Source organism: Ranitomeya variabilis, chromosome 1 (assembly GCF_051348905.1).
Source record: "Ranitomeya variabilis isolate aRanVar5 chromosome 1, aRanVar5.hap1, whole genome shotgun sequence".
Lineage (NCBI taxonomy): Eukaryota > Metazoa > Chordata > Amphibia > Anura > Dendrobatidae > Ranitomeya > Ranitomeya variabilis.
In genome coordinates, this window is record NC_135232.1 from 880980412 (window position 1) to 881004921 (window position 24510).

Genomic DNA, 24510 nt, shown 5'->3' on the forward strand with positions numbered 1-24510 from the left:
CTAACACTAATGTTTGAGACTGTGGTCCCAGCTCTCTTCAGGTCAATGACCAGGGCCTTCCGTGAAGTTCTGGGCCGATTCCTGTCGTTTCTCATAATCATCCAAACCCCACGAGGCGAGATCTTGCATGGAGCCCCAGTATGAGGAGGATTGACAATTATCTTGTGTTTCTTCCATTTTCTAATAATTGTGCCAACAGTTGTTGTCTTCTCACCAAGCTTCTTGCCTATTGTCCTGTAGCCCATCTCAGCCTTGAGCAGGTCTACAATTTTGTCCCTGGTGTCCTTAGACCGCTCTTTAGTCTTGGCCATGGTGGAGAGGTTGGAGTGTGATTGAGTGTGTGTACAGGTGTCTTTTATACAGATTATTAATTCTACAGGTGTAATTAAAACAGGTAATGAGTGCAGAGTAGGAGGGCTTCTTAAAGAAAAACTAACAGGTCTGTGAGAGCCAGAATTCTTGGTGGTTGGTAGGTGATAAAATACTTATTTCATGCAATAAAATGCAATTTAATTATTTAAAAATCATACAATGTGATTTTCTGATTTCTATTTTCAGATTCTGTGTCTCACAGTTGAAGTGTACCTATGATAAGTATTACAGACCTCTCCATTCTTTGAAGGTGGGAAAACTTGCAAAATCAGCAGCGTATCCAATACTTATTTTCCCCACTGTATACGGTTTGTAGGCCCACCAGACTCAATAGCTTATATCTTATTTTTTCTATTGCACAAGATTTATTTATTTATTTATTTTTTTAACATAAATAAAATTAGTTTTTAAAGGGTTTACATGTTCACATTATGCAAATCTCACTCCCTTTACCTATCAGATACATTATACAAACTATGAGCGTATAAAAAAAAGGAACAAAAAAAATAAAAAGACATCAGTTGCATTCAGAAAAGTGGAATGATTTTTTTTTCTCACTTGTCATCCATGTGCAGTCCGTATGCAATACATTTTTTTTTATAGCAGCAGCAATTAACAGTTCCCTATAAAACAGAATTACACTTTAAGTCCCACTAGCAAATCACATCTGATGTGAGGAGCTTCGGATGCGATAAGCTAATGATACTCATCTCCTGCTCTGCTACGAGCAGGAGCCGAGTGTTAGGCTATGTGGCCACTTTGCAGAAATGCTGCGGAATTCGAATGCGTTTTCCCACAAAACACAAGCGATTTGCAAGCGTTTTTAGTTTGCAGAATGCTTGCGTTCTCCAAGCGATTTGAAGCATTGCTTAGAAAAGTTATTGACATCTTGGTCACACTTGTCAAGCATAGTGCTTGACAAGTGTGACCAACTTCTTTCTAATAGTAAAAGATAGAAGGTTAAAAATAATAATAAAAGAAAATATGGTTACTTTCACCTTCCGACAGCCCCCGATCTCCTCAGCGGCGCTCCCGGTACATTCCTTTCCCAGTGATGCTTTGCGCGAAGGACCATTGTGATGTCAAGGTCGCGTGACCGCGGCATCATCTCAGGTGATTCACGCAATGCATCCCTGGGAACGGAAGCCGCCGCGTGCACCGCTGAGAGGCAGGAGGACTCCGGGGGCCATAGGAAGGTAAGTCTATCCCTATTTTTTATTTTAATTCTTTTTTTTTTTTTTTTTTTACAAGAATATGGATCCCAGGGCCTGAAGGAGAGTCTCCTCTCCTCCAGATCATGGGTACCATCTATCTGCACATGAAGAGCTCACTTTACGCATGGTGGGCATAGCCACATGAGTAAAGCGAGCATTTCAATGCTATCCTACGGCTGCGGAATCGCCGCGATTCCACAGAAATAATGAACATGCTGAGGATTTTACCGCAATGCGATTCTGCAGCGGGAAAATCCGCAGCATGGGCACAGCAACTGCAAAATCCCATAGGATTGCATGGGAATGCGTTTTTTAAGCATTTCCGCTGAGGCAAAAAACGCGACAGAAACGCATAAAAAAACGCACCGTGGGCACACAGTCTAAGTGCTCTGTGCTCCGAACCTCACGCATGAGGAAATCGCAGCACAGCTGTAAAGGAGACAGAGAAATTAATTTTTCCATCTCCTCAGCTACCGGGCGTTGGTGGGAATCGCACTGCACTAGGGTGATATCCGAGTGCAATGCCATGTTTCACACTCAGGCAGCATCAATAGTAAAAAGTTGGTCACACAGGGTTAATAGCAGCGTTAACGGAGGGCGTTACACCGCGGCATAACGCGGTCCGTTACCGCTGCCATTAACCCTGTGTGAGGGGTGACTGGACGGGAGTATGGAGCGGGCACTGACTGCGGGGAGTAAGGAGCGGCCATTTTGCCGCCGGACTGTGCTCGTCGCTGATTGGTCGTGGCTGTTTTGCCGCGACCAATCAGCGACTTGGGATTTCCGTGACAGACAGACAGAAAGACGGAAGTGACCCTTGGACAATTATATAGTAGATGGTAAAATGAATACAATCATTCAAAGCTACAACTCATGCTGCACAAAAAGAGCCATTATGTACCTAAAAAAGAAAAAAAAAAAAAAAAAAGGCTACTTGAAGAACAGGAGGAAAAAAACAAAAGAGGAAACACGTAAGATGGCTGCGTCCTGAAGTGCTTCAAGAATAAATCCACCAGAGGCTAAAAGTAAGATATTTGCCCCATTGGTACCTTAATATTGTGCTCATTTGCGTCATCAGATTCAGTGTTTGCGCATGGCCCAATCTCAGATTCAATGTCGTTGCCTTCACTTGTCTCATTTTCATTGTGATGTTCACCCATCTTCAGGACCGAGGCGAGAAATATATAAATTCTGGAACAATGATAAAAACAGTGTGTGAAAAAATTATTTCAGAAAGAAAAAGGGCGTACAGACGGTTAACAGCACTTCCTCCTGCAGCAGACTGGGCTTCAGCCGTATAATGGCCGGCAAATGTTTCCATGAAAGGCAGGGCCCAAATAAATCCAAGCTCCCGCCAATGCTGATGACAGCACTGAGGAAATATATACACTTTATGAGGGTGTGCTACGGACAATCTTAGCTGTGGGTGATATATCATTAGAACATTCATAAAATGACACAGTGGGCACCTTTCATCTACATTTTGGTCATTTAGAGCTGTGGTCTCCGACCTTTCTTATATTGAGAGCCACATTCTGCTCTGAGAGTTGGTCACGAGCCACGTAGAGTGCGCCCGCACCCTCTCCAACCCAGCATTAACCCCTAGAGTCATCCATTAACAGTATGATGACAAACTCCCCACAAGAAGCACAAAGAGACCTTGTACTCTCTTCCCTCCCTCTTTATAGACAATATACTTACATCTGAGGGTTCTCACTTTACCTACATTCAGTATTCTCGCATCAAGCGCCCCTAGCACACTACGGCATCCAGCTTCAAGCACCTCTCTAACTGGCAGTATCCTCCTATTACCAGCTTACGCCCCTTTCACACATCAGTTTTTTGCCATCAGTCACAATCAGTCGAATTTTGAAAAAAACGGATCCGTCGCAGATTATGAAAAACTGATTAGACTGATTCGCTTTTTTGCCCGATCCCATTAGCTGATCGGAGTAATTGGATCCTAAAAAAAAAAAAAAAAGAAAGTCTGAGCATGCTTAGATAAAAAAACAGAATCTGTCGCCAGATTCCGGCTCCAGCACCATAGACTTCCATTCTAGCAAACATCGGGCGGATCCGTCACTGTCCGTTTTTTCGACGGACACAAAAAAACTTTACTATGTCCATTGTCTCCGGCCGCTGGACAAACAATTTGACAGATCCGGCGAACGACGGATGAAACGTGAGGCCATCCGTCGCAATCCATCGCTAAGACAAGTCTATGAGAAAAAACAGATCCGGCGGCATCAGTCGCCGGATCCGTTTTTTTCAAAATTGGACGGATTATGACTGATGTGTGAAAGGCGCCTTACCATATTTATCTTCCCATCTTCTTACCCCCCACCCCTTCAGTATATGTTCACCCTGGGCCGACGAGCCACAGTTTGGGGTCCCCTCAGTTGGAATTATATACAGAGGGTACGGAAAGTATTCAGACCCCTTTACGTTTTTCACTCTTTGTTTCATTGCAGCCATTTGGTAAATTGAAAAAAGTTCATTTTTTTCACATTAATAATGTACACTCTGAAATTACAGAGCTACCAGCGGTGTGCTTCTCCGATATTCACATATTACACAAAGTGAATAGAACAATTTCTAGTCCTGCGTCTACAATATCTAGTGCAACCAGAATCAACTATACAAATCTACCACCCAACCCTCTTAGATCACATGCATCACAGATTAACCATTACTGGCACAGGACTCCAACATACCAGGTAAGCTCATATTCAAAAGTCAAAAGAACAGCGCTCCAGCCGGGTGTTATAATCCAATAGAGCAAATCTTTATTCCAGCCATGATACAGCAGCAACGTTTCGACCGTAAATCGGTCTTTATCAAAGTCGATACGTTGCTGCTGTATCATGGCTGGAATAAAGATTTGCTCTATTGGATTATAACACCCGGCTGGAGCGCTGTTCTTTTGACTTTTGAATATACGTACTACCCAGGAGGGTTCCCTGGATTTGGAACGAGCGCCCTAAAAAGTGAGTGCTGGCAGTCACCTCTATGTTGTATATCCAACATACCAGGTAAGCGTCACCTTTGACTAAAACATGGGTTACTTCTCTGCTTGACTATGTCCAGAAAATTTAAAACGGGTGCGTTGTAAAACTAATACAAACATGAGCAGAGGGGCCTCATTATTATTGTGGGGACCATATGGGTCCTGTACTGTGGTCAGTTGTTAGAAGGGAAGAAGCGCAGCACACAAAACTTTTCCTCCCGTTCTAAAAGCTGATGAATAAGGGTATGTGCACACGTTGCTGAGTTTGCTGAGGATCCGTAACTGTTTTGAAGAAACGCAGCGTTGTTTATTCTGCAGCAAGTTCATTCTTTGTGCGGATTCCGCAGCGGTTTACACCTGCTCCATAATAGGAATCCGCAGGTGTAAAACCGCATGTGAAATCCGCACAAAAAAACACAAAAAAAAGGCAGTAAATCTGCGGTAATTCCGCAGTGCGGTTTACCTGCGGATTTACCAAAATCAGTCTGGAAAAATCCGCACCACTTTCCGCAACGTGTGCAAGTAGCCTAAGAGAACCCAGGCAGACTCTATAATTATCAAGAGGGACCATCTGCTTCCATTTTGCATCAGTTTCGATGCGTCCATTTTTTAACTCCTCTAAATGGAGCAAACGGAATGTGCAATCGGAAGTGTGAGCGCCCTACCGTTATTTACAGGTATTTGCATAAGAAACTTAATAAAAAAAAAAAAAAATCTGTTTCATTTGAAACAAACATGCAATCAATGACTGCACCACAAAACGCAGCCGGAGGTCTCATTCAGACATCCCGATATTCAGGTACGAGAGATAGCCATGGTTTTTTTAACAGATAGCAATCATACCTGCGATAGTCTATGGAGCCTCTCACATTATCCTGATTTTTTGGAGACCAAGAGTTCCGAGGAAAATTGGGGAGACATGTCCGATTTTGATCAGAGGTTCGGATCAAAACCGGCAATAGAAGTCAATGGATCCATAAAAAAAAAAAATATATCAGACCACAGTGCAGTGGTTACAGACTGACAGATGGAGAAATTTGTTTTTTCAATTTCTCGACATACAAGAAAAAATGGATAACACTAGGATTACATTCCATATATCCAAATTGTATCCATATCAATTCAGAGGGATTTTTTGTAGCGAAATGGTTCTTTATAGGACATACACTTGGGTACTGCCCTTTTAAGGATGGGAGCTACACTGTGCACAACAGGGACAGTAGAAAACACCAGGGTTACTTACCGGTAGACATTCTGCTTTGAGAAAAGCAGAAAGCATGACAGCACAACTAAGAGAGGGATCCGCCCGGCCAGGAAAGGAAACCTACTGAAATAAAAATGGTGGTACCTGTCCAATGCTTCAGTTGGGTTACAGAGCATTAGAGGACCTCCGGGTTAATTTAGACAAATAACCAACACCACATTATAAAACACCCCAAACTATAGTGCACGCCAATAAGGTGAGAATGGGGGAAGGGGGAAATGGGTGCTGTCATAGGTTCTGGAAAAAACAGCTACCGGTAAGTAACCTTGGCGTTTTCCCTTGACCCATGAGAGCATACCTGAGAGATTTCTGGAGAACTGAAACACCTTAGAGAAGGACCACCGCTTGCAGCACTCTTCTACCAAAGGTTAAGTCAGAAGAGGAGGACAGATTCAGTCTGTAGTGCTTAAGGAAGGTAGATGGTGAGGACCAGGTAGCAGCCTTACAGATCGGATCAATTGATACTTCCGGTTTTTCTGCCCAGGAGGCTGCCATGGCTCTGGTAGAGCTTTGATGTCTTCAGGAACCATAGCACCACTTGTAATTTAAGATAAACTAATGGCCTCCCTGATCCATCTGGCAATGATACCTTTCGAAAATCCATACCCCTTCCTGCTACCCTGAAAGGCTACAAATATGGACTGGTTCTTCCTCCACTGACTGGTCATGAACATATACTCCAACAGGGACCTCCTCACATAAAAGGTATGGAATCTTTCCTCTCCTTGATAATTAGAGTTGCAACAAAGGGAGGGCAAAATAATCCCTTGGCTACTACGGAACTTAAGAGCCACTTTGGGAAGATAGGCCAGGTCAGGTCTTAGTACAATCCCATCCTGATACACCTGCATATAGGGGGGACATGTGAACAAGGCCTGTATATTGCTCACCCTGCGGGTCGATGTCAGAGCCACTAGTAAAATGTTCTTACGTGTGAGGAACTTGCCAGATAAATTCTGTAAGGGCTCGAACGGGTCTTTAGTTAGCGCCTCTAGTACTAGGTTCAGATCCCATGGTGGAATTTTCGGGACTATAACCGTTCTGGACCTACCACAGGATTTGGTAAATCGTGACACCCATCTATTTGCCACCAGATTACAAAATATATAAAGCACTCAAGGCCCAGACCTGTTCCTTTAGAGTGTTAGTTGCTAACCCCAGCTCCAGTCCTGATTGCAGGAACTCTAGCATAGACCTCACTGGAGCCTTATCCCCTAGAGGCTGTCCTGAAAATTCCAAAAATCTCTTCCATGTCCTGCCGTAAATCCTTGACCTGGAAGTGCTGTTTGGAAGATGTAGAGGACCCGTCGACCATAATCCCGGACTCCTTTCTGCCCTTGAACTCTCATTTCCCCTTTTCCCCCGGAAGACATCCCCTATTAAACTTTCTCCTCCCAAAGGAAGGATTCCTAGCCTCAGTAAGGAATCCAGGAAAGCCCTTCTTTTCGACTGCAGATCCCCAGGACATCCCTTAAGCCATAAGGCCCATCTGGTTGCATTTGATAGGCCTGCCGACCTAGCAGCTTATCTCACAGAGTCTGCAGAAGTGTCCGCAAGAAAAGCCGCTGCTCCTTGTAATAGAGACATATTGGCCAGGATTTTATCTCTTGGGGTCTTGTCTTTAAGATGCTCCTCAATTTGTTGCAGCCAGATCATAAGGGAGCGGGCAAGTACAGGTTCCAGCTATTCCCAGCTTCAGACCCCCCCCGACGATGCCTCCCAGGTGTGCTTAAGAAACCCATCCGCTTTTTTTATCCAGCGGATCCCTAGGACCACCGGAATCCTCAAAGGGCAGAGCCGATCTCTTTGAAGATTTAGCCACTGCTCCGTCAATTTTAGGGACTTTATCCCAGATCTCAGAGTCCTTTTCCTCAAAGGGGGTATCTCCTCTTCGAGGATGAGGGCAAGGTACCAGACTTTTCTGGCTTTTTCCACTCCTTATTTATGTGCGCTTGTATCTTGCTATTAACTGGAACGGTGCGCTTTTTTCTTTCCTCCAACCCTCCGAACATTATTTCCTCCACGGACTTAGATGTTCTCTCCTCCTTCAGGCTCATTTTTGACCTAACAGCTCTGACAAGCCTATCCGTATCCTCAGCAGAAAAGCATGGTCTGCCCCCTATATCACTGTATGAGGAGGAGGAGAATGGGGATTCACAGATATTCTCCCTCTGAGCTTGGAGAAACATCAGACTCCGTAGTGACCTCATGAGCCCTTTTCCTCCCCTCAACAGGGTGTTTAGGGAACCTTCAATCTCAGCCTTGATCACGGACCTAAGGCTTGCAACGAAGTCAGATAGTTTTCTGGATGCAGTCCAAGCAGAGACTCTTCTGCCAGTGGGGTTTTACCTAGGGCACACTATTTTTCTTCTTGGTGCTAGCCTTCCTAGGTTCCTAGTAATTTAAGCAAGAAAATGGCCCCTATAAAAAAAAAGAAAAAAAAGGTGTTATTCATGTTGATTACTCACCGCCCACTGTCACATCAAGGATACCGGATTCGGAGGCTGATCTGAGGTACATACGACATCCCTTCTGGACATCGAGGAGTCCTGTGACCTTCCACTCCTGTGACTGAAGCGGCTGCCACTCTTGAAACTTCAGCAGCTACTACCCTTAGTATGTTCATGCTGAGAACATAGCATAAGCAGGAATTAAAACATAACTTTTAATGTATAACCAAATAAAGGAATATATTAAATAAACTGTCACCCCCAAAAAAGTGTATCAACAAAAAAGTACTATTGGGTATACCCTGTCAGGGGATGTGCCATACAAAATTTAGTAGTTATTAAGGATTTTTGTGCATACGCTGGCAGTGGTCCAGTGTTCTATCACTCAACCCAAGGTACCTGATTAAATGGAGATAATGCCTATAGAGGGAGCATTTATCAAATGCCAATACAGATAAACAGATAACCTTGGTTGCATTAGTATTAGCAGTTATCACAAAATAAAGGGAGGGGTTAAGATCAATTGGAAAAGATATGTACACAAATGTAATATTGGAACAATCTCACCAGTTGCTGAGGATAGGTAAGGCGGAGCCCCAATTCGCTTAGGTGGAGAAATCCTTCAAGCCACAACATCAGGAGACAATTCCCTGTCAGTCCCTGGGGGGCTATCAATAAATCTCAATCCCCGAGCTCCTGCCCTTACAAGGACAGTCCACATCTACCCCTAAGGTGCAACATGCCCTGCACTCTCCCTATTTCCAGGTCCCAACGCGTTTCTTTGCAAGCAGGATCATCAGGGGACTAGCTTGCATGGGAGATAAGGTGCTTCAGTGATACAAATAGAGTTACCACCCTCTATACTAAACTGCAGAGAGCTTGCTGGTCAACGAACACTGGTAGTGATGAACGCTGCTGCTGCTGCTGTCTTCCTAAGTCCTCAGTGTGCCTTGCCTGTGAAGCCAGCAGAGTGCGCCCCCAGAAGCCTGACACACCACGGATTGTAGTAGGGTAAATACATACAAACGTTTCGGTCACACAGACCTTCCTCAGTGTACCAACTGCAATATGGGGTGTTATAAGGAGGTACTGCTCCCAATATAAACTACCCACAAAGGCTATAAAGCAAATAGCATAGCCTGTGTATGAAAAACGGGATTGAAAGGTTACTACTACCTTGTCCTGCTATGATGTATAGTTCGGTGCGACGCGGTATCCACCGCTGGTCATATCTCACTCCAGCATTTGGTATGTACAAAGTTTACTTTACTAGTCAAGCACGGCTTGGGAGCTTACCTTTGCACCACCGTACAGTCGTGCTTACGCTTTTGTACCCATTGACACACCACAGAGTCTGCCGTAAGATGGTGGAGGGAGACCGGCACGGTGGATCCAGACATGCATAGCATAACGTCTGTGCTGTCCGCATGTACACTAAGACCCCACCTGGACCCGTGGAAAGCGCTTCCATCATCTGAAGCGGCATACCACCTGATCTTCCAGTACCGGGCACAGGAGTGGATAAGTCCAAAAATGAAACTCTTCAACCCGCCCGGGTTTCAGCACGTGGGTTCCCGTTCAGGAGAGGAAACCAACTGAAGCGGGGGGAGAGGTATTGCCCTTTTATTTCAGTAGGTTTCCTTTCCTGGCTGGGTGGATCCATCTCAGGTGTGCTGTCATGAGTGAAGGGAAAAGAACCCTTTTTGTAAGCTGCTAACACGGTCTTTCGATCCAGCAGGAACTAAGTGAATACAGAAAGAATTTAGGTCAGATTGAACCATTCTTCTTGAGCACTGGTAGTATTGAGCACTATATCAATGTACTGCATGCATTTTGGAGATTTACTATGTTTGGAGCTCTGATTTTGCATTTAATTTTTGCAAGCTGCTGGAAATACTGATAACCGTGAGCACCTTATCTACCTAGGTATTTTTGTAGTTTGAGTAAGTGATTGTCTGTTCTGAGCTCAGCTCTCTGTGATAATTATTTGGAATATTTGATTAAAAGTTAATTTTTAATAAGGCAATGAGATCCTTCGGCTGTAGATTTTACTCTTGGATGAAAATAATCGTTCTGTTTTTCTCAGACATGGAAAACCTGGATGTGTGAATGAGCCCTAATGGTAAATTCACATGTGGTAGATTAATGGTAGACCGCTTTGTGCCTGATAATCTCTTCCATACATGTGGATGGGATCATTTCTGCATCATGTGTATGGATTTCTGCAGTTAATAGCAGATTCCCATCTTCATAGGTGGATATTGTCTGATGTTGTAAATACAAACATTTTTGCAATTTACTGCTCGAGATATAAAAACTTGCCTTTTGTTTACATCTCATTGCCTAAGAGACCCACCACCACTGCTATGTAGCTTCTAAGCGCTACAGTGAAGATAGCTGGTAACAGCACGCTCCAACAGTCCTGGTTAACTGCAAAACAGTGCTTTACAAGCTCAATAAGAAACAAAAGGGTTTGTAAGCACTGCACAAGTTGTGCTGTCTAGTGAAGGTGGTCGTCTCCTAGGCAACAAGCTGTAAACAAAAGAAAAACGTCAAAGGAGTTGTCCAGAACTATTTACTTTTTTTTTTACTATGGGTCTAAAAACTAACAAGCAGGTAGTTGCTAACAGATACACCTACGTGCCTGTTCTACCTGGCACAGGCTCAGAGCAGTCACCCATCACTCCTGCTGGTGATCCAGCAACTCCACATCAACAGAGCAGCTCCTCTACCGGGCTGCTCTGCAGCAATTCAGCAGCTTCCACTGACGTCACATTGACAGAGCAGTGGCTTCTCTTCAGAAGGGAAAAAAAAAAGTACAAAAAGTGGAAATGAGCCTCATCGTGTAATACATGGGTGGTTGCTCTTCACTGATATAGCTGAGATTCAAGCCCATTGGCCACTGGAAAAAAAAAAAATAGGTGTTTAGTAGTATACAAAAAGACTGCAATATAAATGTACATATACAAAGAGCGCACAGAGGATATCCGCCGGCATCGTAGCCCGAAATCTCAATGTGCATAGCTTGAAATGATCCAACACGGGCAGGACACTATGGCTCCACAGCTGAAAATCAAGAAAGCTTTCCACGAGGTCAGTGTTAACGATATTTTAACATATGATGCAGCCTAGGTATTTAATTAAGGATGTGAATAAAAATAAATAATGATTGTATCCAGTGCAGTCTAATAAGTATTTATATATTGACTTTAAATTATTAGGGAGCTTATAAAATGTTAATGAAAAATAAAATTGAAACCTTTATGACATTTACTGCAGCAAGGGATAAGATCATTGCTGCCGATATTGAGACGTAACTACACAATTATACCCATGTTGAATTTCTAGGGCACAAAAAACTGAATCAGATAGGACTACAGTATAAAGTGCCAATAAAACTTTGATTTTATTTAAACATGATTAGAGTAACATTATAGTATGGAAGGTGACTGCATTCCAAGCAGGGAAAGCCACTACACAAGGTCCCATCCAAAACCTGCTTGCACAATGTAATGTACTTAGAGCCACTTGTAAATCAATTACATAACAAAGGGATATGTCATTCCCTGTAAAAGCAGGCAGGTAGAACAGTGATAGATAGCAGCACTTACATGAGTAGAGGGTCTGTGTGTGACGTCCCCAGCGTCCCAACGCACGTTTCGCTTCTTTGTCATTTTCTACCCTCTTTTCCTTGATTTTTTTTAACACTGATATATGCCAATTGTACTCTGATGTCACAAGGGGTTAAACCTATAAATATTACTTCCACTCTTAACACTGCTACATTCTACGACTAAGGCAGGGTTCACATTGCGTTAGTGCAGTCCACTCTACGCATACGCTAAACGGACAGCGCCACACAAGTGCCTTTTAAAGATTTCGTTATGCGATCGCGCTAGTGCAGATGCTCCATCTGCACTAGCAGTGACGGACCCCGAAACGCTGCAGCCGCGTCCGAGGGTCCGTCACAGAATGATGGCACATTGCTTACCCATGCCGATTATGATATGCATTAGTGATGCGCTGCATAGTGGCAGTCAATGGGTGCGCTAACGCATCCGTTACATAGCATTAGTGCCGCTATGTAACGGATGCCGTTGGCGCATTGCCATTAACGCAATGTGAACCAGCGTACGTTCTACAGCCAGAAACACATCAGAATGAGTATTTCTTTTTGATCTATCTGGACAATCCGTTTTTCTTTTTTTAATTATATGAAATAAAAACCAAATGTTATCAGCGTCTTCTCTTCCACTCCGCTGACGAGCCTGTGACCCTTCTTTGCCGGCCTAGATTGAGGCAGGGCAGAACAGGCAGGTAGACAGATAGATAGATAGTAACAACCTGCCTGTAGGTTCTTAGAGCCACAGTAAAAAAATGGTCCTGAATAACCCCTTTGTTTTAAGAACAAATGAAAACCTTATAAAACTGGAAATTTTACAATTGCTTGTATTTATCAGCTATTTGACAAGACCCATTTATGAAAATGGGAAAAATCCTTTAAGTGGTTTCCAAAGCAACAAATCTTCCCTGTTTCCTTTAGGAACACGTGCGCTCCTATCCAGGCTTTAAAAAGGTTGAAGTTCAACAGAGTATAGAAATAATACCGCCGCTCCTATGTGCAAAGTCTACAGGGACAATGTGTGATCATATACATACAGTCATGGCCAAAAGTATTCACACCCCTGCAATTCTGTCAGACAATACTCAGTTTCTTCCTGAAAATGATTGCAAACACAAATTCTTTGGTATTATTATCTTCATTTAATTTGTCTTAATTGAAAAAAAAACACAAAAAGATTTGTTCTAAAGCCAAATTGGATATAATTCCACACCAAACATAAAAAAGGGGGTGGACAAAAGTATTGGCACTGTTCGAAAAATCATGTGATGCTTCTCTAATTAGTGTAATTAACAGCACCTGTAACTTACCTGTGGCACCTAACAGGTGTTGGCAATAACTAAATCACACTTGCAGCCAGTTGACAAGGATTAAAGTTGACTCAACCTCTGTCCTGTGTCCTTGTGTGTACCACATTGAGCATGGAGAAAAGAAAGAAGACCAAAGAACTGTCTGAGGACTTGAGAAACCAAATTGTGAGGAAGCATGAGCAATCTCAAGGCTACAAGTCCATCTCCAAAGACCTGAATGTTCCTGTGTCTACCGAGCGCAGTGTCATTAAGAAGTTTAAAGCCCATGGCACTGTGGCTAACCTCCCTAGATGTGAATGGAAAGGAAAAATTGACAAGAGATTTCAACGCAAGATTGTGCGGATGTTGGATAAAGAACCTCGACTAACATCCAAACAAGTTCAAGCTGCCCTGCAGTCCGAGGGTACAACAGTGTCAACCCGTACTATCCGTCGGCGTCTGAATGAAAAGGGACTGTATGGTAGGAGACCCAGGAAGACCCCACTTCTTACCCCGAGACATAAAAAAGCCAGGCTGGAGTTTGCCAAAGCTTACCTGAAAAAGCTTTTTGGGCAAAGGCATCAACATAGAGTCTACAGGAGAAAAAAAGAGGCATTCAAAGAAAAGAACACTGTCCCTACAGTCAAACATGGCGGAGGTTCCCTGATGTTTTGGGGTTGCTTTTCTGCCTCTGGCACTGGACTGCTTGACCGTGTGCATGGCTTTATGAAGTCTGAAAACTACCAACAAATTTTGCAGCATAAGGCCGGTTTCACACATCAGTGGCTCCGGTACGTGAGGTGACAGTTTCCTCACGTACCAGAGCCACTGACACACGTAGACACATTGAAATCAATGCATCTGTGCAGATGTCATTGATTTTTTGCGGACATGTCAGTGTTCGTGGGAGCGCATGGATTACACGGACCCATTAAAGTCAATGGGTCCGTGTAAAACACGTACCGCACACGGACGTTGTCCGTGTGCAGTGCAGGAGACAGCGCTACAGTAAGCGCTGTCCCCCCCACATGGTGCTAAAGCCGCCATTCATATCTTCTCTGCAGCAGCGTTTGCTGTAGAGAAAATATGAATAATCCTTTTTTTTTTGTTTCTCGTGTTTAACGTAAAGATCCATGTCCCCACCCCCCTCCTGTGCGCCCGCCCGCTGTTATTAAAATACTCACCCGCCTCCCTCGCAGTGTCCTGTCCTGGCCGCAGCTTCAACTGTATGCGGTCACGTGGGGCCGCCCATTACAGAAATGAATATGCGGCTCCACCCCTATGGGAGGTGGAGCCGCATATTCATGACTGTAATTGGCGGCCCCACGTGACCGCTCATACAGTAGAAGGTGCGGCCAGGACAGGAAGCAGCGCCAGCGAGGGAGCCGGGTGAGTATTTTAATAACAGCGGGCGGGCGCACAGGGGGTGGGGACATGGATCTTTATGTTAAACACGAGAAACCAAAAAAAAAAGGATTATTCATATTTTCTCTACAGCAAACGCTGCTGCAGAGAAGATATGAATGGCGGCTTCAGCACCACGTGGGGGGGGACAGCGCTTATCTCTAGCACTGTCTCCTGCACGGTGCGTGTGGTACCCAGTCGGCATACGGGCGGCATACGTGTGCCACACTGATGTGCCACAGAAACACACGGGCACACGGACACGGATAATTCCGGTACCGGAATTATCTGGACGTGTGAGACTGGCCTAATGTAGTGCCCAGTGTGAGAAAGCTGGGTCTCCCTCAGAGGTCATGGGTCTTCCAGCAGGACCATGACACAAAACACAGTTCAAAAAGCACTAGAAAATGGTTTGAGAGAAAGTACGGGAGACTTCTAAGGTGGCCAGCAATGAGTCCAGACCTGAATCCCATAGAACACCTGTGGAGAGATCTAAAAATGGCAGTTTGGAGAAGGCACCCTTCAAATATCAGGGACCTGGAGCAGTTTGCCAATGAAGAATGGTCTAAAATTCCAGCAGAGCATTGTAAGAAACTCATTGATGGTTACCGGAAGCGGTTGGTCGCAGTTATTTTGGCTAAAGGTTGTGCAACCAAGTATTAGGCTGAGGGTGCCAATACTTTTGTCTGGCCCATTTTTGGAGTTTTGTGTGAAATGATCAATGTTTTGCTTTTTGCTTCATTCTCTTTTGTGTTTTTTCATTTAAGGGCTTGTTTCCATTTGCGAGAAACACGTCCGTGTCTCACATGTGGAAACCAAGGTCTGGAGCCGGCACTCCTGAGCAGAGCGTGCAGCTCCATGTGTTCCTATGCAGCCGCACGCTCCGCTCCCAAGTGCCGGCACCAGAGCTTGGTTTCCACATGCGAGACACGGACATGTTTCTCGCAAATAGAAAGGGGCCCTAAGACAAATTAAATGAAGATAATAATACCAAAGAATTTGTGTTTGCAATCATTTTCAGGAAGAAACTGAGTATTATCTGACAGAATTGCAGGGGTGTCAATACTTTTGGCCATGACTGTATGTAGTACTGGTATGGATTACTAGTGCTAATGTGACATGGGCTCCTGTACCTGCAACACAGCACATGGGGGGCTCTGGTACCGCCTTGTATCACCGCACATGGGGAGCTCCGGTACTGTCCTGTAACACCGCACATGGGGGGCTCTGGTACCGCCTTGTATCACCACACATGGGGGGCTCCGGTACCGTCCTGTAACAGCACATGTGGGGCTCCTGTACTGCCCTGTAACACCGCACATGGGGGGCTCCGATACCACCTTGTATCACCGCACATGGGGAGCTCCGGTACTGTCCTGTAACACCGCACATGGGGGGCTCCTGTACCGCCCTGTAACACCGTACATGGGGGGCTCCTGTACCGTCCTGTAACACCGCACATGGGGGGCTCCGGTACCGCCCCGTAACACAGCACATGGGGGGCTCTGGTACCGCCCAGTAACACCGCACATGGGGGGCTCCTGTACTGCCCTGTAACACCGCACATGGGGGCTCCGATACCACCTTGTATCACCGCACATGGGGGGCTCCTGTACCGCCCTGTAACACCGCACATGGGGGGCTCCGGTACCGCCCTGTAACACCGCACATGGGGGGCTCTGCTACCGCCCTGTAACACAGCACATGGGGGGCTCTGCCTCCTGTAACACAGCACATGGGGGGCTCCTGTACCGCCCTGTAACACCGCACATGGGGGGCTCCTGTACCGCCCTGTAACACCGTACATGGGGGGCTCCTGTACCGCTCTGTAACACCGTACATGGGGGGCTCCTGTACCGTCCTGTAACACCGCACATGGGGGGCTCCGATACCACCTTGTATCACCGCACATGGGGGGCTCCTGTACCGCCCTGTAACACCGCACATGGGGGGCTCTGCTACCGCCCTGTAACACAGCACATGGGGGGCTCTGCCTCCTGTAACACAGCACATGGGGGGCTCCTGTAACACCAAACACACGGGGGGCACTTGCTATGCCAGTCTGGTAATCCAGGTAATGGAGTATGGGATGACATTAGGAGAGATCGCACCTCCATTCTCAGCCCTCAGTATAGGGAATTACTGTATGTTGCCCGGAGCCTGGCATTGGGAGCCTTGGGAACTAACCCTGAATACAAAGCTTCCAGCGCACACGGGCAGCGGCACTCACCATGCACCGGGCACGCACCGTCACCGCAGGGCATCAGGTCTCCTCCCGCTGTCACCACCGCTCTTCGTCAGGATGACGAGGAGGATGGAGGGGGAGGGGCTGCGCTCCGGCTACATTACACCGTGCTCTGCCGGCCTCATCCACCCACCGCCATGTGAGAGGGTCTCGTCCATGTGTGGGGGGAGGAGGAGCCAGGGAGTCGAGGGAGAAGCTCGGGACTGGGAGTAATGGAGGTTCCCCCATCAGTGGTAGAGCTCGGTGTGTACCGGCTACTGTCCGCTCCTCCCCCAGTGTGACAGTGCTGCCGGAGGCCCGGCACCGGACAGGTCGGACACCACAGCGGCGGAGCACGAGGGCGGCTGTACGCGCTGCTGCCTGGTAACGGCACGCACACAGGACGCGGAGGGGAGGGGGCGGCCGCTGTGCTGAGTGTGCTCAGCCTCCTCTGTGGTCGGGGGGCCCGCGGTGAGGAAGGACTTATAGCGGTGGGTGCAGGATAGGAATAACAATGGCGCGATGTGCTCTCTGCTTTTAGCCCATTTTATGTGAGCGGCAAAAAGGTTTCAGGGTAAAAAAAAAAACCTAAAGGTCCAAGAGCCGAGACATGAGGCCTCACCCCGCGGAGTTTACGTAAAAATAGGAAGGTTGTGTCTGCAGAATGTGGAAAGGCGAAAACAAATACTTTAGGACGTGAAAACAACCGAATTCCAAAATCCGCGTCAGTAGAAGGATCGGATTACGGCCTGCGGCCTTTCCACGGTGTTATCACAGCCGGAGGCCCAGAGACGTAGGCCGGGGGGCAGCAGTGCGACCCCACTCACCTGGCTGCGCTGTGGTAGCGGGATAGCTCTGTATTTCGAGTCACCGTGTATCCCCGCCATAGTTGTTGGTAACAGATGCACTGCTGGTGGTTACATCTGTGGTTATCCTCATCTGTGCGGAATGTGTATACATGCGAGTAATGTACGTGCGTAGTGTGATGTGAGTAATGTGTGTGTGTACACGTGTGCGTAGTGTGTGTGCACGTGTGAGTAATGTGTGTGAGTAATGTGTGTGAGTAATGTGTGTGTACACGTGTGCGTAGTGTGAGTAATGTGTGCGTAGTGTGAGTAATGTGTGTGTGTGTGTACACATGTGAGTAATGTGTGTGTGTGTGTACACGTGTGAGTAATGTGTGTGCGTAGTGTGAGTAATATGTGTACACATGTGAGTAATGTGTGTGTGTACACGTGTGAGTAATTGTGTGTGTGTGTGTGTACACGTGTGCGTAGTGTGAGTAATGTGTGTGTACACGTGTGAGTAATGTGTGTGTGTGTGTACACGTGTGCGTAGTGTGAGTAATATGTGTGTACACGTGTGCGTAGTGTGAGTAATGTGTGTGCGTAGTGTGAGTAATATGTGTGTACACATGTGAGTAATGTGTGTGTACACGTGTGAGTAATGTGTGTGTGTGTACACGTGTGCGTAGTGTGAGTAATATGTGTGTACACGTGTGCGTAGTGTGAGTAATGTGTGTGCGTAGTGTGAGTAATATGTGTGTACACATGTGAGTAATGTGTGTGTGTGTGTACACGTGTGAGTAATGTGTGTGTGTGTGTGTACACGTGTGCGTAGTGTGAGTAATATGTGTGTACACGTGTGCGTAGTGTGAGTAATATGTGTGTACACGTGTGCGTAGTGTGAGTAATATGTGTGTACACGTGTGAGTAAAGTGTACATGTGCGTATTGCTTGTTTTGTTTTTTTTTTCTCCAAAAATTATCCGTGTGTTATCCGTATGGCATCTGTATGGCGAGATTTTCTCGCCGGCTTGCAAAATGGACATAGAATGGATCCATGGCCTCAAATATTCGTAAAAACATATATAGTGTCTATATTTATATGTCTGTCAGTGAGACAAATATATATATATATATATACATATATTTATATTTCATATAGCGCTAGATAGCAGAAAAGCCGGTAATTCAATTGCTGGCTTTTGCTATCTCCTTCCCAAACCCGACAGGATATGAGACGTGGTTTACATACAGTAAACCATTTCATATCCCTTATTTTTTTTTTACATATTCCTCACTACTAATGTTAGAAGTGTCTGTGTGCAAAATTTGGAGTCTCTAGCTGTTAAAATAAAGGGTTAAATCACGGAAAAAACTGTTGTGGGCTCCCGCGCATTTTTCACCGCCAGAGTGGGAAAGCCAGTGACTGAGGGCAGATATTGATGGCCTAGAGAGGGACCATGGTTATAGGACCCCCCGGCTAAAAACACCTGCCCCCAGCCACCCCAGAAAAGGCACATCTGTAAGATGTGCCTATTCTGGCACTTAGCCTCTCTTCCCACTCCCGAGTAGCGGTGGGATATGGGGTAATAAAGGGTTAATGTCACCTTGCTATTGTAAGGTGACATTAAGCCAGGTTAATAATGGAGAGGTGTCAATAAGACACCTATCCATTATTAATCCTATATTAATAAAGGGTTAAAAAAACACATTAGGAAAAAATTATTTTAATGAAATAAAGACATAGGGTGTTGTAATAGTTTATTAGACGCTCAATCCAATTGAAGACCCTTGACATCTGAAACAAAGTTAAAATAAAAAAACAATATCCCATACCTCTCCGGCGTTACAATCAAGTCCCACGATGTAAATACATAAGAAGGGGTTAAATAATTTTTACAAGCAGCTCTGCTAATGCAGCTTATTGACACCTATCCGTTATTATAATAGCAAGGTGACATTAACCCTTTATTACCCCATATCGCACCGCTACTGGGGAGTGGGAAGAGAGGGGCTAAGTGCCAGAATAGGCGCATCTTACAGATGTGCCTTTTCTGGGGTGGCTGGGGGGCAGATGTTTTTAGCCAGGGGGGTCCTATATCTATGGTCCCTCTCTAGGCTATTAATATCTGCCCTCAGTCACTGGCTTTACCACTCTGGCAGAGAAAATTGAGCGGGAGCCCACGCCAGTTTTTTCCACGATTTAGCCTTTTATTTTAGCAGCTAGAGCCCCCAAATTTTGCACACAAACACTTCTAACAGTAGTAGTGAGGAATATGTAAAAAAATAAGGGATATGAAATGGTTTACTGTATGTAAACCATGTCTCATATCCTGTTGGGTTTGGGAAGGAGGTAGCTTTTCTGCTATCTAGAGCTGTATGAAATATAAATATATATACGGTGTGTGACTCACTGATATATATATATATATATATATATATACATACTAGATGGTGGCTCGATTCTAACTCATTGGGTTGTTATGATCCTTAGTGGCTTAGGATCACAAATCTGACCAGCTAAGTAAATGAACATAGAACGAGCTCTGGGGATGTGGTAACTGGACTGACCGCAATCCTGATCCTATCCAACACAACTAAAGGTAGCCGTGGAACGTTCCTAGAAAAATCCTAGACGTCTTTTCACAGCTTGAGAAACTAGCTAACCCTAAAGAGAAAGCAAAGACCTCACTTGCCTCAGAGAAATAACCCCAAAGATATAGAAAGCCCCCCACAAATAATAACGGTGAGTTAAGGGGAAAATACAAACGTAGAAATGAAACAGGTTTAGCAAAATGAGGCCCGCTAACACTAGATAGAAGAAGATAGCGAGGAAGCTGTGCGGTCAGTAAAAAACCCTATACAAAAATATCCACGCAGAGAATGCAAGAACCCCCACACCAACTAACGATGCGAGGGGAGAAACTCCGCACCCCAGAGCCACCAGCAAGCGAGGAAATCACATATTAGCAAGCTGGACAGAACATATAATATACTAAGAAACATATTGAACACTGATGAGCAAAAAATGAACAAACAGAAACTTAGCTTCTCCTGGAGAGACTGATAACGAATGTAGTCAGGAGAGATCAGAACAGCACTGAATACATCGACAGCAGGCAACAAATGAAGGTCCAGGTGAGTTAAATAGGAAACCTAACTAGCAGGGGACGAGGCAGCTGATCCCAGCCACAGACCCCCAGAATGACAAAAGAGCCACCAGAGGGAGCCCAAATATACAAATCACACAGTACCACTTGTGACCACAAGAGGGAGCCCGAGAACAGAGTTCACAACATTGGGTATTCTAGAATATGTATGCGTAGTGTATAGCACAGCCCACGTAGTATATTGCGCAGCCCACGCAGTACATTGCGCAGCCCACGCAGTACATTGCGCAGCCTTCGTAGTACATTGCGCAGCCCTCGTAGTACATTGCGCAGCCCTCGTAGTACATTGCGCAGCCCACGTAGTACATTGCGCAGCCCACGTAGTACATTGCGCAGCCCACGTAGTACATTGCGCAGCCCACGTTGTATATTGCGCAGCCCACGTAGTATATTGCGCCGCCCACGTAGTATATTGCGCAGTCCACGTAGTATATTGTGCCGCCCACATTCTATAGTCACATAGTATATTGCCCAGCCACGTAGTATATAGCACAGCCCATGTAGTATATTGCCCAGCCATGTAGTATATAGCACAGCCCATGTAGTATATTGCCCAGCCACGTAGTATATAGCACAGCCCATGTAGTATATTGCCCAGCCACGTAGTATATAACACAGCCCATGTAGTATATTGCCCAGCGATGTAGTATATAGCACAGCCCATGTAGTATATTGCCCAGCCACGTAGTATATTGCCCAGCCCATGTAGTATATTGCACAGCCCAGGTATTATATTGCCCAGCCCACGTAGTATATAGCAATGTGGGCATCATATCCCTGTTAAAAAAAAAAGAAATAAAAAATAGTTAGATACTCACCTTCCGGAGACCCCGGATGCTGGCGAAGCGGTTACCGATGCTGCTCGTGCGCTCCGGTCTCAAGAGTGCATTGCGGTCTCACGAGATGATGACGTAGTGGCCTCGCGAGACCGCTACATCATCATCTCGCGAGATCGCAGCATGGACCGGTTACCGGAGCGTCGCAAGCGGGAAAGGCCTGTTGTCGATCTGGGGGCCGACGGACAGTGAGTATATAACGATTTTTTATTGTTTTTAACATTAGATCGTTTTACTATCCATGCTGCATAGGCAGCATGAATAGTAAAAAGTTGGTCACACAGGGTTAATAGCGGTAACGGAGTGCATTAAACCGTGGCATAACGCGGTCCGTTACCGCTGCCATTAACCCTGTGTGAGGGCAGACTGGAGGGGAGTACGGAGCGGCCATTTTTCTGCCGGATTGTGCCCGTTGCTGATTGGTCGTGGCTGTTTTGCCATGACCAATCGGCGACTTGGATTCCATGACAGACAGAGGCCGCGACCAATGAATATCCGTGACACAGACAGAAGGACAGACGGAAGTGACCCTTAGACAAATATATAGTAGATGGATATATATATATATTTTGTCTTTTCTATTCTAACCTGCCAGTGTGATTTTACTGTACACCGCGCTGAATTGCCGGCTTTTCTTTCTCGCAAGTCACACTGATGGTCCGTGTATAATCCGTTTTTCTCGCATCCATAGACTTGCATTGGCGATTCTCGGTCGAGATACGCTGACAATCGCAGCTTGCTGTGATTTCACTCGGATCCTGAATACGGCCGAGAAAACAACGGATAATAGGAGCTGCCCCATAGATTAACATTGGGCCGAGTGCTATGCGATTTTTTTTATCGCATTGCACTCGTCCGTATTACGGTCTAGTGTGACTCCGGCCTAAGACTGCTTATCCACCATCCAGACTGTTCTGCTTTGCAACCTTTCATCAATTTTTCTCTGCTGCCCACATCCAGCTACAGTGTAATGGGCTGTAAACATCTTGATTATGTTGTGTACTGTAGACAAAGGAACGTCAAGATCTCTGGAGATGGATTTATAACCTTGAGATAGTTGATATTGTTCAACAATTTCAGTTCTTAAGTAATTAAACAGTTCTCTTCTCCTCTTTCGTTTCTCCATGCATAGTGTGGCAGACACAGACACACAATGCAAAGATTGAGCCAACTTCTCCCCTTTTTATCTGGATTCAGGTGTGATTTTCATATTGCCCACACCTCTTACTTGCCACAGTGAGTTTGAACGAGCATCACATGCTTGAAACAAAATTGTTTACCCATAATTTTGTAAAGGTGCTAACAATTTTGTCCAGACCATTTTGGGGTTTTGTGAGAAATTATGTCCAATTTGCCTTTTTGTTGTTGCAATACACAAAAAAAAGAAATAAAGCTTTTATAACTACATGTGTAATTGCAATAATTCTCTGGGAAAAATACTTCATTTTCTGGAACAATTTAAAAGGGGCCGACGCTTTCAACCATGACTGCGTGTGAGAGTAATGTGTATATGTATACATATAATGTGAAGCCCTACCTCTTCTGACAATCCTACAGCCTGCAGTAACCATCAAACCGCTACACAACCAGCTCTATCCTCACCTACTGTATCCTCACCCATCCCTTGTAGATTGTGAGCCCTCGCGGGCAGGGTCCTCTCTCCTCCTGTACCAGTTATGACTTGTATTGTTTAAGAATATTGTACTTGTTTATTATTTTGTATACTCCTCCTCACATGTAAAGCACCATGGAATAAATGGCGCTATAATAAAAATAATACGTGTGCATAATGTTTGTTCAGGTGTATACATGTTCGTAATATACAGTACAGACCAAAAGTTTGGACACACCTCATTTAAATATTTTTCTGTATTTTCATGACTATGAAAATTGTACATTCACACTGAAGGCATCAAAACTATGAATTAACACATGTGGAATTATATACTTTACAAAAAAGTGTGAAACAACTGAAATTATGTCTTATATTCTAGGTTCTTCAAAGTAGCCACCTTTTGCTTTGATGACTGCTTTGCACGCCCTTGGCATTCTCTTGATGAGCTTCAAGAGGTAGTCACCGGGAATGGTTTTCACTTCACAGGTGTGCCCTGTCAGGTTTAATAAGTGGGATTTCTTGCCTTATAAGGGTATGTGTCCACGTTCAGGAAACGCTGCGTTTTCGACGCAGCGCTGAGCCGCAGCATCAAAAACGCAGCGTCCAGATGTTACAGCATAGTGGAGGGGATTTAATGAAATCCCGTCTCCACTGTGCAGTAAAAAACGCATGCGTTTTTCCCGCGAAAACGCACATGCGGTGCGTTTTTACAGAACGCAGCATGTTGCTACAATGAGCAAAACACGCAGGAACACCGCAGGTGACCTGCCAGTGACCTCAGGTGCATTTTTGGTCAGGATTTTACCTGCATAAAATCCTGACCAAAGCCTGAAGCAAACCTGAACGTGGACACATACCCTAAATGGGATTGGGACCATCAGTTGTGTTGTGCAGAAGTCTGGTGGATACACAGCTGATAGTCCTACTGAATAGACTGTTAGAATTTGTATTATGGCAAGAAACAAGCAGCTAAGTAAAGAAAAACGCGTGGCAATCATTACTTTAAGAAATGAAGGTCAGTCAGTCTGAAAAATTGGGAAACTTTGAAAGTGGCCCCAAGTGCAGTGGCAAAAACCATCAAGTTCTACAAAGAAACTGGCTCATATGAGGACCGCCCCAGGAAAGGAAGACCAAGAGTCACCTCTGCTTCTGAGGATGTTTATCCGAATCACCAGGATCAGAAATTGCAGGTTAACAGCAGCTCAGATTAGAGACCAGGTCAATGCCACACAGAGTTCTAGCAGCAGACACATCTCTAT

At 45.3% G+C, this 24510-nt stretch overlaps 1 protein-coding gene across 2 annotated transcripts in view; it reads right to left on the reverse strand.

The window, feature by feature from the left end:
* Nucleotides 1-17201, reverse strand: part of SLC9B2 (solute carrier family 9 member B2) — a 127924-nt gene extending 110723 nt beyond the window's left edge. Inside the window, exons 1-2 of one of the 2 annotated variants that reach the window (XM_077278074.1) lie at nt 16853-17199; nt 2636-2777 (exon numbers count right to left, since the gene is read on the reverse strand). In XM_077278074.1, coding sequence (XP_077134189.1) covers nt 2636-2746 — 111 coding nt within the window. In that variant the 5' untranslated portion in view covers nt 2747-2777; nt 16853-17199. Of the gene's footprint in view, nt 1-2635; nt 2778-16852 lie in introns of both variants that reach the window. The other variant, XM_077278082.1, reaches the window with a different exon arrangement.
* Nucleotides 17202-24510: the final 7309 nt, after the last annotated feature.